At 55.6% G+C, this 15,694-nt stretch overlaps 1 protein-coding gene and 1 pseudogene across 2 annotated transcripts; both read left to right on the top strand.

The window, feature by feature from the left end:
• The first annotated feature begins 400 nt into the window (after window positions 1-400).
• Window positions 401-1,014, top strand: LOC112877590 (annotated as a pseudogene).
• Window positions 1,015-1,294: 280 nt separating this feature from the next.
• On the top strand, window positions 1,295-2,216 carry LOC112876961 (pathogenesis-related protein 1-like). 2 transcript variants are annotated; one of them, XM_025941151.1, is made up of 2 exons: window positions 1,295-1,558; window positions 1,686-2,216. In XM_025941151.1, the coding sequence occupies exons 1-2, from the start codon at window positions 1,372-1,374 to the stop codon at window positions 1,979-1,981; spliced, it is 483 nt and encodes a 160-aa protein (XP_025796936.1). In that variant the 5' UTR covers window positions 1,295-1,371; the 3' UTR covers window positions 1,982-2,216. The 2 variants fall into 2 exon arrangements, with proteins under 2 accessions (XP_025796936.1, XP_025796934.1); XM_025941149.1 differs by having other exon boundaries at window positions 1,626-2,216.
• Window positions 2,217-15,694: the final 13,478 nt, after the last annotated feature.

The raw sequence follows: 15,694 nt of genomic DNA, 5'->3' as shown, positions 1-15,694 counted from the left end.
AGATGAACCAGGGGTGGACGGTATTTCAAATACCGTCCACCCCCGGTCGGGATTTCGAGTACCGTCCGCCCCGCTGAGGCGCCGCCCCGGCTGCCATGGCTCGCCGGAGAGCCGCCGCTGGCCCGGTAGTTTATTTCCTCACTCTCTTCCCTCTTGGAAGAGGTACAGTCACCCGCTTGCACTGTACCGACCATGTCCAAGGACCACGAAAGCTGTCAGCTGAGCTCGCCTCACGCAGTGGCTCGCCGAAGCGCCGCCCCGTTCAGACCCTGCTGGGTCGCCATGAAGCGGCTAGCGCGCACGTGCCGTCGTGGCCGACATGCAGCATGGGCGCCGATGTCCTGATCGGAGTTTGGACAGCCATTGCAGGCAGGGACCTACTCGATCGTTCGTCGCGGCAATGGCATCGTCCACCGACGGCTGGACCCTCGAGATAACGTCGCCCGTTGCGGCGGCGCTCCTGTTCCGCGCACCCGTGATGGACTGGCACACCTTGGCTCCAAAGCTCGCTTCCCACGTTGGTCGCCAGCGCCCAGATCGTCCAGGGCGATGCCCGCGTCGGCAGCGTCAGGCAGTTCAACACTTCACCTCAGGTACGCTCCTGCCAATTGCCATCAAGCTCCTGCACGCTCAGGCCAACCTTGCACAACTAATTTTCTCGCCGATCAAGCAACCTGTAACGTGCCACTGCTCCTTCAGCCATGCCGTTCGGCTTCATGAAGGAGAGGCTCGAGTTCGTTCCTGGACGCGGACAACTGGACAAGTGCGAGTGCAAGTCCACCCTCGTCGAGGGCGGCGGCATCGGCGCGGCCATCGAGACAGCGACGTCGAACATCAAGGTGGAGCCCGCGGCCGACGGGGGCAGCGTGGTGAAGGTGGACTCCACCTACAAGCTGCTGCCGGGCGTGGAGGTGAAGGACGAGATCGCCAAGGCCAAGGAATCGGTCATCGCCATCTTCAAGGCCGCCGGGCGCGTACCTTCACCTCGTCGCCAATCCGGACGCCTGCAACTAAATTGCTCGAGTGGGATCAGATTTCTGATGTCCAACCATATATAAAAATTAAACAAACTTGCGTATTTGTGTGTTGTTTGTTTTCAAATATAAGCCAACCCTGCATAATTGTGGCTGAACCGACAATGCCGTCCATTTAGGATTTCAGGGAAAAGCAGGACCGCTGCCTGAACTGCCTCACAAGATGACCACCCGCCGTCCTCACCAACCCAAACTGAGAGGCTGGGAACCATCTATAAAACCCCCAGTGCTCCCGCCATGTTAGCACCCAAGCAAACAAACACGAGCAGCTAGCTGCAAGCCTGCAACAGTTCGAGCAGTAGCATTGCTTTCTCATCGCCAAGATCTCGCGGCAACCATGGCCTACACCAACAGCTGGAAACTCGAGATCGCGTCGCCGGTCGCCGCGCCACGCCTTTTCCGCCCCGCCGTGATGGACTGGCACACCCTGGCGCCCAAGCTCGCCTCCCACGTCGTCGCCAGCGCTCACCCCGTCGACGGCGATGGCAACGTCGGCAGCGTCAGGCAGTTCAGCTTCACTTCCGGTGTGCATTTTCTCATGCCATTTCAACTTGATTATTACAAAACCATCTGATGACGCTAAGATTGCAGGCTGCTCTCACAATACATCGGACGACACGGGTGTGTCATGTGTGCCGATGCTTCCTGCAGGTATGCCGTTCGGCTTCATGAAGGAGAGGCTCGAGTTCCTGGACGCGGACAAGTGCGAGTGCAAGTCCACCCTCGTCGAGGGCGGTGGCATCGGCGTGGCCATCGAGACCGCGACGTCACACATCAAGGTGGAGCCGGCGGCCGGCGGCGGCAGCGTGGTGAAGGTGGACTCCACCTACAAGCTCCTGCCCGGTGTGGACGTCAAGGACGAGATCGTCAAGGCCAAGGAGTCCGTCACTGCCATCTTCAAGGCTGCCGAGGCCTACCTCGTCGCCAACCCTGATGCCTACAACTAAGCCGTCATGTTCCTATATAAGACTGTTTGCACATTCGTGCGTACTGAGGTCAAAATAAATAAAGTTGCTCGAGATGAGCATCTGCTGGATGAGGGAGAAACCAGCACAATGTGGGCTTGCATTGAGAAGTTTAATACTAGCGTGTTTTAATTTTGATGTCGTCGAAGGGTGCTTTTGGCTGATATCTTTGCTGCTTGATCATGTATTCCTCGTTTTACACTGAAACAAAATAAAACCGATCTGAAGCAATACTCTGTTTTAGGGAAAAGGAAACTGTCGAGGAAGTATTTGTATGTTTGACTAGGGGCCTTGTCGGCGACCAAAATTTCTTCGCCACAGCCCATCTTTGACAAGGTTAACTAGTTGTTCATTGTTCTGCCTAGTGCTTACCACAGTTTAGCCATGCTATACATTTTCTCTGCTTTGGTCCTCCGCATCACCGACACACTAGGTTGTGGTCACAATTCAGGTCGTGGACTCGTGGTTATGATTTTTCTTGCTACAACTTTGACGAGTCCTGCGAGAACGTTGGGCCATTTTGGCTCTGAAACAAACATGCCCTGAACAAACATACGTTGATTTTTTTTTCAGCGTCACGTATTATTGTCATTCGGTACTGTGTACAAATTCTAGCATGTGTGCACGCACAAATTCGATAAGACCATGCGCTGTGTATACAAGTTCCTGCACGGCTTAGTTATTCTCGCTCACTACGAATTCTGGATGGAGAGATGAGCTAAGGAAAGTATTACATTTGATCCTTTTCTCGTGTGCTTCTGTTGTTTTTGGTGAGGCGAGGCACCAAAGCGGCAACGACTTGATCGTGGTGTCTCAGACAAATCCGAAGCAAATTTTACAAAATTCTCTTGAATAAATTATGTATCAAAGGTACCAAGACTGCCTAAACTTATCACGATGTTATTTCTCGAGAAGAAAATAGAATGTTTCCTCGAAAAGAAAAGAGAAGGATATATAGTGCAAATAATACTTGCAAGGACAACTGCAGTTTCTTCTGTGATTAGGGAAATAGTAAATGCTCTCTAAAGTAACCTAAGGAATTATCGAGAGGCTCATTAAACCTTTCTAATACATCTCTCACAAGAAAATATCACCATTAAAAATAATTTAAACTTATCACGTAAGTACTTTTCGAGAAAGGGTATATAGTGCAATCAATACCTGCAAATATATTGAAGGCAGAACTTAAATAGGATGACTGCAGTTTCTTTTGTGATTAGGGGCATAGTAAATATTTTCTAATACAACCTGACGAATTTTCGAGAGGTTAATTAAACCTTTCTAATACATCTCTCGTAAGAAAATAGCACAATTAGACTACTTTAACTCGGAGCATGAAATAAATTGATGCAATATATAGACATGAGACCGATGTGTACGCCGTAAAATAGAAATAGGAGTAAAATGCAAACTTTTTTTGTTCTCACCTAGATCCTTAATAAACTCTCAAAATGACATAGATCATCAAACTTATTTTTCCATGCTGTACTGACTGGTTACTTGGACAGGCAAGTGAGAACTATGAAACAACGAGATTAAAAATGGCCATCATGTCGATCTTTCTCCTTTTGTTTTCTCCTCACCAACCGTGCAACCGAGCCGAAATAATGTTCCATCGCTATCGCTCGCTATTTTCCATCATATGTCTACGGTCCACGTCCACCCCTTTTTCTCTGGCTTTCAAACATGGCAAAGGATGTTTGCGCACCAACCCTGCATAATTAACGTTGAGCTAAGCTAAGACCGCCGTTCAATCTAGAAAAACGCAGCGGGGCCTCTCATCGGAACCAGCGGTCTCCTGGCAAACAACTGCATTTGCCCACGGTGGCAGTAAGGTGACTGGGGTCCTAGTTGTTTTCTAGGACCAAAGATATTGCCGGCATGCATGAACATATAAAGAAGAAGAGGTTATTGCCGGCAAGATTACTTGTCCCGAGCCAAAAAGACCGTTCAGGCTATTTGCTTTCTCGCTTCTCTTCTGAAGAGGCTGACAGCAGCCTACTTCCTTTGTATAAGAATGTAAGGTATATTTTATCTTGTTATAATAAGTTTTTGACCAGCTATTACTCATTAAAATACAACATTTATGATATAAAATTAGTCTCGTTAGATCCATATCAAAGCACTTACCTATGATTAAAAACTTGAATAAGAAGATGACATATTAGTAGAGTAACTGTTAGCCGCTCAATCTCAAGTATCTATAATTTGTATTTGTGTTGGTATTCAACATGACCTTCTGGACTACCTGTAACTTGATACTCCTTTACTTTATAGGCAACATATCAGGTGCAAACCAGTCTGTCCGTGCAAACCAACTAACAAAAGTCGCAAAAGATTCTCGAAAAAATAATGTATATACTTCATAGCCTTCCTTACCACTGTATAAAATTTCAAGTTCAAATTCATCATATGTTAAGAAATACAAAAAAGAGAAAGTTTTAAGAGTTTTCTCTTTTATTTATCTCTCAGAATTTTCTCTTTTTAGTATCTCTTAACATATGATGAATTTGAACTTGAAATTTTATACAGTGGTAGAGTAGTCTATGAAGTATATACATAATTTTTTTGAGAATTTTTCGCGACTTTTGTTAGTTGGTTTGCATGGAGTTTGCACGGATACCCTGGTTTGCACCTAATATGTTGCCTACTTTATAACAAAGTTTATGATTGTCCATCTTCTGTAGTCGGGGTTTTCATTTTCTTTTATCCTGTATAGATGCAGGCGCTTACGTAAACATATACATACTCACTTGTAGAAGTGTGCATACACACAACCTACCTCTACGAGCATTTAAGAGATTGGACTAGCATTAACATTGTTGAAATCACCGCAATACGTTTTTATATCAATAGGTGCATCGCCTACTATTAAAAAATAGTTAGCCACAAATACGAGCTCTCGTAACCAAGAAGAGACACAAGTCAAGTGGGCATTGATGAAAATCAAATATGTTTAGGCATTGTCAAATAATTCCACTGCTAACTTAAACTGCATTATCAAATATATCTACGCAGGCTACTATTAAGAAATAATTAGCCACAAATAATTCCATAACTTACGGGTTCTTTTATCCTTGATCAATGAGGAGTATAGGATAATGCAGTTGATTATTGGTTTTAAAACTGATTAATTGACGAAGGCATTCAACTGTACGCGGAGGGTAAATATGTGAAAATCTCATTTGGTTGTATGTGCTAGGGTCCTTACAAGCACACAACTTAAACATAATGTTCATGCACTGTCGGTACATACGGACAGGGGTACCTCCTGCTAGGATGTCCAAACCCTTAGCGTCTCGCTGTCGCTTCCATGAATCGGGACCTTAGAGATCCATGCATCGGGACCTTCCTGAGAAACTGGGTGCGGATCCCTGAGGTCTTCGGGACCCTCGAGGGAGCACACAACCCTTAGCGGGCACCACGGATGGAGCGCCGCCGGGACCGCTAGCATCGTGGTGCTAGTCCGACCCCCTTCGCCCAGGTCGGCAGGCTGGGCGGAAGGCTTCAGTAGACGCCTTTGGAAGACGCCCACTGGCACGGATGCCTGAGTCGATGCCCTCGCGGAGAGTGCATCAGCCGCTGAGTTGCCCTCCGCGTGGAACATGTTGCAGTTCCAGCACATCGAAGTTCTTCTCCAGCTTCCTCACACGGATGAGGTAGGCTGCGAGCTGGGGATTATTGCAGCAGCACTCCCTCCGGACCTGCCTGATAACGAGCTGAGAGTCTCCTTTGACCAGGAGCTCCCGGACCCCAGGCACAGAGCTGCCGTGAGTCCAAAGATTAAGGCCTCATACTCCACCATGTTGTTGGTGGCCTCAAAGTCGAGGTGAACCATGTACTTCATTTGCTCACCATGTGGGTTGATGAGGACCACGCCTGCCCCTGCCTTCTTGTTGCGTGCGGACCCATCAAAGAATAGCGTCCAGTGGGGTCCGGTGAACACCGGAGCCCTGACTTTTGGACGTGGGGGTCCGACCCATGGTCCGGACCCCCTGGGACGCTTGGTGCTGGTGTCCATTCCGCGACGAAGTCAGCAAGGACCTGGCTCTTGATGGCATGGCGTGGCTGGAAGTCGAGTTGAAATCCAGCAAACTCAGCTGCCCACTTGGCCATATTGCCTGTGGCGTTGGAATTGTGGAGGATGGCCCTCAAAGGGTAGAAGGTCACCACCACAATCTTATGGGCCTGGAAATAGTGACGGAGTTTTCTGGACGCAACGAGTATGGCATAAAGGAGCTTATGCGTCTCAGGATACCTGGCCTTTGCCTCATGAAGGACCTCGCTGACGTAGTAGACCGGCTTCTGAACGGTCCTGACTCTGCCAGCCAGACTGGATTCTTCTCCTTAAGCTGGGGACTCGCCGGACCCCAGGTCGCTAGGCGTTTCCCTGGGTCGGGACCAGGCCGGACCCTCCGAAGCAGGGCCGGCTGTTAGACTGGCGGAGGCTGGACCTCCTTCTCCTATAGAGGGATCCACAGGGGCCCCTGCGGGAGATGCTCGGACCTCTCTGTGACCAGCACTATGTTGATCACTTCGGCCGTTGCTGCAAGGTAAAGAAATAGTGTCTCACCTGGGTCTGGTGCGACCAGGACCGGCAAGGAGGTGAGGTACTGCTTTTATCTCCTGGAAGGCTCGTTCTGCCTCTTCAGTCCATGTGAATGGACCGGACCCTCTCATCAGCTTGAAGAAGGGAAGTGCCCTCTCCGCCAGCCTCGAAATGAAGCGGCTGAGGGCTGCAAAGCACCCCGTCAACCTCTGCACATCCTTCAGGCGCGCAGGGGGTCTCATTGCCTCGATCGGCCCGGTGGGAGACCAGGAAACCAAGGAGTTTTCCCGACGACACGACAAAGACGCATTTCTCGGGGTTGGCCTCGATCCCCCGGTGGGAGACCAGGAAACCAAGGAGCTTTCCCGACGACACGACAAAGACGCATTTCTCGGGGTTAAGCTTGGTGGAGGTCGCACGTAGCTTGTCAAAGACTTGAGCTAAATTTTCTAGGAGGGAATTTGATTCTCTAGTCTTGATAACGATATCATCAACATACACCTCAACTATATCTCTAACCAAATCACCTAAAGTTATGTTCATTGCACGAGCAAAGGTGGGTAGAGCATTAAGCAATCTGTCGGAGGAATTCTCCAGCCGGGTGGCGGAAAGCACCCGCCTAATCCTAGTCAAGGATGGGTTTGGAGGAAATTTAGGAGCGCTCGATCGGTGGACAGATGAACGCAGGAAGGACACGAAGATTTAGAGTGGTTCGGGCCGCCGGAGCGTAATACCCTACGTCCACTTTGGTGTTGTATTGGCTGCGTGAGCCTGAATGGAAAGCAGCATAAGCTCGTGTGTTTCTGATTGCTGAGCCCCCCCTCTTTTCCTCCCCTTTTCTAACGAGTGCACTCTCCCTTTTATAGTTCAAGGGGAGTGCTTACACTGTGCGGGACCCCCACAGGTGGGCCCGGCCAACAGGAGCCGTTCTACGAGAGATAAGGAGGTCTTCTCCTCGAGCTCCTCTCGATCGAGAAGTTGATGTGCGTATCCACAGCCAGGATATGGCCGTGTACAGCCTTGTCTTGTACAGTGTCCGGCGTCAGCGTTACCCAACAGTGAAGCCGTGTTGTCACTGTTGGGATGGGACCTTCGGTCAGAGGGCGAGACGGGGCTGTCCTGTGGCGCGCGCACTGTTACAGCGCACGCCTTGGCTCGCCTATTAGAGGCCATCATCACCCGCGCAGCGCCGTGACGGGACTGCACATAGTCCGCCCACTGTGCGCGGTGATACGACGCGCCGCCTTCAGATCAGACAGGCTTACCGTGGTGTCAGCCTACCTGCCCCGCGTGTCAGTGGCAGGCCACACCTTTTGACTCTGGCGCGCCCGACCCAGCTACCGCATTAAATGCTGGTAGGTGGAGAGGCGACCCGCAAGGGGCCTCCGGCCGTAGGCACGCGGCGGGGCCAGCCTCGCTCCTCCCGCTGGGCTGCACATGGCGGCACCGGACCCCTTCACGGGGGAAGGGGGCTCCGGGCCCCCGAGACCGGTCGGAGCGGGCTGGCCTGTGATGGCCTGGCCATCACACGTGGCGGCCCCGGACCTCCCAGGGGAGACCGGGTCCGCGGGGCTACTCGAGAGCTCTCCCGCCCACCTGGGTGTGCAGAGGCCTCGGACCTCATGGAGCTCGGGGAGGGTCCGGAGACCGTGGTCCCAGCTGTCAGGCCCGGAGGCCGTGCGCCACATGGCCCAGAGCCAAGGGGGAGCATGGATTATGAGAAGCCAATGGCCTGGACACCCTATCAGGAGGTACCCCTATCCGTATGTACCGACACAATCCATAAGGCATCACTATATAATAATAAAGACCATCCACTGTTACAAAAGCAGTATGCTTCCTATCATCCCTAGTCATTTTGATTTGATGAAAACCAGAATAGGCATCTATGAATGATAGCAAATCACACCCGGAGGTGGAGTCTACAATCTGATTTATTCGCGGAAGTGGATAGGGGTTTTTGGACATGCCTTATTGAGATTGGTGTAGTCGATGCACATCCGAAGCTTCCCGTTTGCCTTCGGGACCATGACTGGATTGCCCAACCACATTGGGTGGTAGACCTCCTCGATGAAGTCAGCCTGCAGCAACTTGCGGACCTCTTCACGGATGAAGTTTTGCCGCTCAATGGACTGCTTGCGCGGCTTTTGTCGGACCGGTCTGGCATCGGGCCAGATCTTCAGATGGTGCTCAATCACCTCCCTAGGGATCCCGGGCATCTGTGACGGTTCTCAGACGAACACGTCGACATTTGCCCGAAAGAAGGCGATGAGCGCGCTTTCCTATTTCTCTCCCAGATTCCCACCGATGCGGGTGGTCTGGGAGGCCTCCGCTTCGACCTGGATGGTCTTCATGGGTACATCGTCCGTATCAGACGGACGGACCTTGGGTGCCTTGGCCAGAGCCTTGGCACGCGAGGTTGATGGGTTGGACCCCTGGGCGCCAGCTGCGGGGCAAGTCCTGTTGCCAGCGCGTGGAGTTTTTCAACCGCCACGACGGCAGCTGCCCGGTCGCTCTGGACGGTGAGGACGCCTGCCGGAGAAAGCATCTTCAGGACCAGGTAGCCGTAATGGGCAACGGCCATGAACCGATACAGGACCGGTCTGCTGATGATGGCGTTGAAGGGGAGGTTAACTTCCGCCATTTCGAACTGCACGTTCTCAGTGCGGAAGTTGTCCTCCGTCCCGAAGGTGATAGACAGGGAGATGGTCCGTACAGGGTAAACGGGATTCGGGCCCACTCCGGGAATGGGCGTGACGGAGCCAGCTTGGACTCCAGGATCTGCAGGTGTTTAAACGCTGCATAGCTGATGACGCTGAGGCCTGCGCCTCCGTCAATCAACACATGGTGGAGACGGACATTGGCGATGGTGGGTGCCGTGACGAGCGGCAGTACTCCAGCACCCGCCATGTTCTCCGGGCAGTCAGATGGCCCAAAGGAGATGGTGGTGTTCTTCCACCGCTGGTGGGGCGCCGCCTTCAGCATCTCCGGCTTCACCGAGAGGACCTCTCGGCGAAGTGTCTTGACGTCCCGCCGGGAGACGAGCTCCGAACTGCCGCCGTACATGACGTACAGCTTCTTGCGGCGCTCGTCACCACTGGACTCGGAGTCGGACTGGTGGAAGAGACCCTTGAGGTCTTTATTGGGGGTTTGATACCCCAACTCCCTCTCCGTCGCGGCTGCATCGGCATCGGAGGCTTTCTCCTTGCCGGACCTTCGCGGAGGGGAAGAGCCTTCCCTAGAGGCTTGTGGCGCCTCTTGCTAAGGCGCTCCGCGAGATTCTGGATCTCACGGCACTCGGTGGCGCTGTGGCGAGCCCCAGGATGAACAGGGCACGATCCGGGGTCGGTGCGCTGTTGTCGTGGGCTCTTTCCTCGGGAGTTCTGACCCCCGGTCGTCGCAGCAGCAACGGTCGGGCCCCCTATCCGTGACTTGTCAAAGCCACAGTTCTTCCTGTTCTTTTTCTTGCCGCTGCCAGGGGCAGGGACACTGGGCCCGCTCGTCTGAGCGGGTCCTGCCTAGGTTGCAGAGTGCCACGCACGGCCTTCTGCAGCCCTGGCACATTTGTCCCGGATCTGCTCAGCGCATAGTCTGGATGGCTAAGCGGTACACGATGGTAGAAGGGGATCTCTACCACCGTGGAGCCAACAGCATCCTCATGCGGTGCATCACCCAGAAAGAGAGCCGCGACTTGCTCGCGGAGGTCCATGGAGGCGAGTGCGGAAGTCATTCTTCATCCCGTACGCTGGTCGGTAAGGCCTTCCGGCATGTCTTTTACTGGCCGACAGCGCTCCAGGATGCAGCTGAGTTGGTAAGATCCTGCAAGGCATGCCAGTTTCATGCAAAACAGATACACACTCCAGCTCAGGCACTGCAGATGATTTCTCCCTCTTGGGCCTTTGCTGTATGGGGGTTGGATATCTTGGGACCTTTCTCTAGGGCCGTCGGCGGGTACCGGTACCTCTACGTCGCCATTGACAAATCACCAAGTGGCCGGAGGCAACCCCAGTTGTCAACATCACCAAGGCATCAGCAACTGCCTTCCTCAAGTCAATTGTGTGCCAGTTCGGGGTCCCGAACCGGTTCATCACCGACAATGGGACTCAGTTCACGAGCCAATACTTCCAAGAGTACTACGAGGACATCAGCATCCAGCTTTGTTTCGCCTCAGTGGCGCATCCCAGGAGCAATGGCCAAGTCGAGCGGGCTAATGCTGAGATCCTTAGAGGGCTTAAGATCCGGACCTACTGCGATCTTAAAAAATATGGCGCAAAATGGGTTGATCAGCTTTCGAGCGTGCTATGGGGAACCGGACCACACCCAGCCGGGCGACTGGGGAAATCTCTTTCTTCTTGGTCTACGGGGCTGAAGCGTGCCTTCCCCCGGAGATCACCATGAGCTCTCTACGAGTCCAAGCTTTTAATGAGGACTTGTAGGAACAGCAGCATCGCCAAGACGTGGATCTCGTCGACGAGCGAAGATGGCGAGCAGCAGTCCGAAATGCACGGTACAACCAAGCACTCCGGCGCTATCATCAACGGTTCGTGCATAGTAGGGAGCTCTGGGTCGGGGACTTGGTTCTAAGGCAAATCCTGAACCGTGAGGGGCTGCACAAACTCTCCCCCAGCTGGGAAGGGCCCTTCAAGGCGACAAAGGTGTGCCGACCCGGATCTGTTCGTTTGGCTACGGAGGAAGGCATGCAACTACCCAATCTGTGGAACATTGAGCACCTCCGTAAGTTCTATCCTTAGGGGCCTAGTTGAGAGGAAATTTCTCCTTTATAATTGGTGGCATCACTGTGCGGACCAGGACGGTGGAGGTCCGCCCTCGTAGGCCCGGCCCTGGCGTACGTCGCACAATTCTTCTGTACCAATTCATTAAGGAAAGATTTGTTCTCAGTGTGTCCTTGAGGTTTATGCGATTCTATTTTTTCTTTGCTTCTCACTACACTAACCCCCCACGTGGTCTTTCACGTCTGTGACGTGCCCGAGGCCTTTCTTGAGTTGCTACGCTGCGTCTCTGCCCTAGGACCTCTGTTTCGCAGGAGAAAAGGAACCGGACATCTGGGAACTGGCTTCAGGGAGACGTGCTCGTTCTTTGCTGGCGTCTAGGGTTGTGTAGCCGCTTAGTCTGGTTCCGTACCCTAAGCCTACGCGCTCTACCCCCCTAGGGCGAGTACTGTTGTACCTCGAACCATGGACCCGGGGGTCGGGACCCCTTTAATCCCCGAACCTAGGCCCTGGTGCTCTGACTCGCTACGCAACTCAGAAGGTCCTCGCTGGTAAGTCCGGGACCTCGTGGGGACGTCTGCTAAGCGTCAATCCTAAGTCGTATGCAGGACCTCGGTTCTATGGCAGCTAGCCCCGACCCATCGCGACTACCTCCCAGGGGGCCAAGGGACCTCCATATGCTCGAAAACACAGGATCGACAATCAGAGAAACAACTAAGTTTTTTCGCAATAAGTAGACGCATGAAACATTCAAATACATTACTGATAATGTACGCAATATACATTATACCACAAAGTTATATTACAAAAAATAGCAGAAAATATGCTAGTTCTATTGAGCTAGTGGTCCGGAGGAGCTTTCTCCCTTTGTAGGTCCGGGACGGCGCCGAACACGGGTCGCCACCATGTCCGTTGCTTCCTGCACGCTCTCCTGTGCAGCGGCCGCCGTCGCCCAGACCGGATCAACCAAAATTGGAGTCAGCGGGCAGGAGAGGTCGTGGCTCCGAAAGCAGGTAAGGATGTACTCCGCCATCCCTCGGGCGATCGCCCGTCCCTCTGTCTCCAGGAGGTCGAGGATGGCGGCCTCCGTGTGTCGAAGGCGCTCGGTGGTGGAGTCCAGCAACGGGAGAGGGGGATCTCCGCTGGGCTCTTGAGAAGGCGCCTCCCCAGCACCACCTCCGGCTCCTCCTCCTGCGCGGGTGGAGTGGTGGTGCTGGCGACCTCTGCGACCTCCGGTGCCGCCGCCTCCGGCACCTCCGCAGCCTCCGGCGCTGCTGCCTCTGCCGCCGCCGCTGGCTCAGCTGGAGGGGGCTCCGCCATGGCGTCCAGCGCTGCTGCTGCTGCAGGCGCCTCGATCATCGCAGCAGGTCCGGCGGTCTCCTCCTGGGGGACGGCTTCGGGCCTTGGGGGTGTGGCGGCATCCGGCTCCGGACCTCTGGGTCTGGCAGCTACAGGTGCTGGCGCGGGCGGAGCCCCTGCTGGAGTTGTCGCCGACCTCCCAGCAGGGGAAGATGAAGGTACTGGCTGGGGGCCGGACCCCCCAGCTGGAGCGATGCCGGCGGTTGTGCTCGATGCGTCCGAAGAATGGGCCTGTCATATCACCAACATGGTTAGGGCCCCAGAAGACAAATGGAGAAATGAAAAATTCCAAAGAGATCACTTACACGAAACTGTACCACTCCCAACCACCCTAGGTGATTGGCGGGACCTTTTTTCCCGCCGAGGACCCTCCGGACCTTTGGTGGAGGTCCCCGGCTGTTGGCGACGGGGGTGGGGTTTGCGGCCTCGGCTCCGGCGGAGGTGGTGGTGTCGCTGGGCGCTGCGACGTCGGTGGCGGTGGAGGTATCTGCTGCTCCGGAGAAGGCCGCCGCGCCTCCTCCGGTCTCCTCTCTGGCTGCTGGTGCTGCGGCGGAGGTGGTGGAGCTCTGCTCGGCCCCTCCGCCTCCGCCGTCTTCTGGCGTTTGGGGGCCGGCTCCCCGACAAAGGAGCCGTCGCTGCGCTGGAGCCTCCGGGACCTGGACCCCTCCGTTTGGCTGCTCCGCGCGGGTGCCGCCCTCTGCGTCTCGTCGTCCCTCCGGGACTTGGCCCCCCGGGACCTTGGCTGGCGCGCTGCTGGCGGTCGGGAGAGGCGCCGGGGATGTGGATCCCACGATTGGGGTCGCCTCCCAGCTGCCGGACCGCCAGGCCACCCTCGTCGAGGGTCGGCATTGACGCCAGGACCGTCGATCACAGCGCCTGGTCCTCGCACAGGGCTTTGATCCTGCTCGGGAGGACCAGGGATTCCAGGCTGAACGCCTCGCCAGTCATCGCCCAGAGTGACGCCTCCAGCTCTGCCCTGGAGAAATCAGTGCCGGGCCCCGTGCGATCCTGCAGCAGTCATTAGGCCCTGTGTACATACAGGCCATTCTGGTCCGTTGCTGCAGGGGGGCGATGCGATGCCTCAAGAAATCGCCCAACACCATCATCGACGTCACGCTGCCCCTAGCCAGCTCGTTGATCCGGTTCAGCACTGGGGCCAGTTCCGCCGGCAGCGATGGCCTGGCCTTCCAGGTGCTCCGGTCGCTGAGGGGCCTCTCCGTCGGCATCTCCAGACGGTCGTTGGCGTCGGCCTTGGCGATGACCCAGCCGTCGTGCCAGTCCTCCCGCTTGGCGCTGGAGAAGGCGCTGATGTAGGAGCTGGCCGTCGCTTGCCGGAGCTGGAAGTAGTAGGCGCCGACCTCGCGCCTACTCCTTCCCGACCCGACCAGGGCATAGAAATGCCTGAAGATGGCGGTGCAGGGTCGGACCACCAACATCTGCATGAAGTGGGCGAAGACGGCCACGAGGAGGACGGAGTGGGGGTGAGGTGTTGAAGCTGGAGGCCGAACTCCTCCAGGAGCAGGAGGAAGAAGGAGGAGATCGGCGGCACCACCCCGCACATGGCGTAGGAGTTGAAGAGGACGAACTCCCCCGCGTCCAGGTCGTTGAGCGGAATCGAGCCTGCCCGGATCCTTCCGACGAGCTCCGGCGTGGTCCACCCCAAAAGGCGGCGCACCGAGTCCAAATGATTCTCATGCTGGAAGCGGCGGGGAAGGCGTAGAGAAGACATGGTGATGGATGCTGCGATTGCAGGACATGGATTGCAAGGGAACATGAAAGAGAGGAAATGCCGAGCGCAAGAAAGCCGATCGCTAAGGGGGAGCAGAGATGAAGGGGCGCTGCGGCGTCTGCTGAAGGCAAGAGGAAAAAGGTAGCCGGTCTCTCCGGAGCCTACCTTTTATCTAAAAGTTGTTCGCCCTCTCGAGCTCTACGGCGACCGAGGAGAAGCCGAACGGCTGCCTGCACCAGGCCCCCTCCTCTCACACCCAATGGCTGGAGGGCCCGGGCCCGCCAGTCAAAGAAGTGGCCGCTGGAGGCAGGGGGAAAGGCGTAATCCGAACCGCCCGAACCGCGGGCCGGGCTCGAATAAGACAAGAATCTGAACCGCCTGACGCACACGGCGCGGGCGGAGGACGGGCCCCTCGGGGATCCCGCTAAGGGGGAAAAGACGTCTATGCCCTTTCCCGGCGGGAACAAGCTGTCCACCCGGCGCAACGCTGGGATATGGCCCCACCTGCGGGTTCGTTCCTCACCTGAGGTGGGCCCGGGGGCCTCTGTCAGTGCATACGGACAGGGATATCTCCTGCTAGGGTGTCCAAACCCTTAGCGTCTCGCTGTCGCCTCAGAGGAGAGTGCGATAACCTGTCAGTGAGTCTTCTGACAGGGTGGCCATCAGGACGGGTGATAGGTTATCCGTAACCTCCTACTCGCCCTCTGGGTGATGTGGCATACGGCCCGAGCCTGACAGCCGGGATCATGGTCTCCGGACCTCCCCCGTGCTCTTATAGGTCCGGGGCTTCCACGTGCCCATGAGGGCAGGGGTGCTCTCGGGTGGCCCCCACGGACCCGGACTCCCCAGGGAGGTCCGGAGCCGCCACGTGCGGGGGCCCAGACCTCCACGGGCCTGACCGCTCCGACCGGCCTCGGGGGTCCGGACCCCCCTCCCCCCCGGGAAGGGGTCCGGTGCCGCCACGTGCCGCCTTCGCGGCAGGAGCGGGGCTGGCCCTGCCACGTGCCCGTGGCAGAAGGCCCTTCACGGGACTCCAGCCCAACTACCGCATTAAATGTGGGTAGGTGGGCTGGGCGCGTCCAAGTCAAAAGTATGGCCTGCCACTGACACACGGGGCAGGTAGGCTGACACCATGGTAAGCCCGCCTGATCTGAAGGCGGCGCGTCACTGTGCTCCGCGCACAGGCAGACGGCGTGTAGTCCCATCACGGCACCACGCGCGTGGGGATGATGGTCTGCAACAGGTGTGCCGAGGCGTGCACTGCAACAGTGCGTACGGAGGCAACAGCGCGGCGGGTCAGCGCTGCTCCTTCGCCTGACAGAAGGTTC

Source organism: Panicum hallii, chromosome 9, assembly GCF_002211085.1.
Source record: "Panicum hallii strain FIL2 chromosome 9, PHallii_v3.1, whole genome shotgun sequence".
Taxonomy (NCBI): domain Eukaryota; kingdom Viridiplantae; phylum Streptophyta; class Magnoliopsida; order Poales; family Poaceae; genus Panicum; species Panicum hallii.
This window is presented reverse-complemented; position numbering and strand designations above follow the sequence as displayed.

What these genes read in the sequence shown, in the direction of transcription:
- LOC112876961 (XM_025941149.1), top strand. Translation starts at nt 1,372, where the DNA reads ATGGCCTACACCAACAGCTGGAAACTCGAGATCGCGTCGCCGGTCGCC. An exon ending in GCAGTTCAGCTTCACTTCCG is followed by an intron (nt 1,559 to 1,625) that starts GTGTGCATTTTC and finishes CTAAGATTGCAG; the next exon opens with GCTGCTCTCACAATACATCG.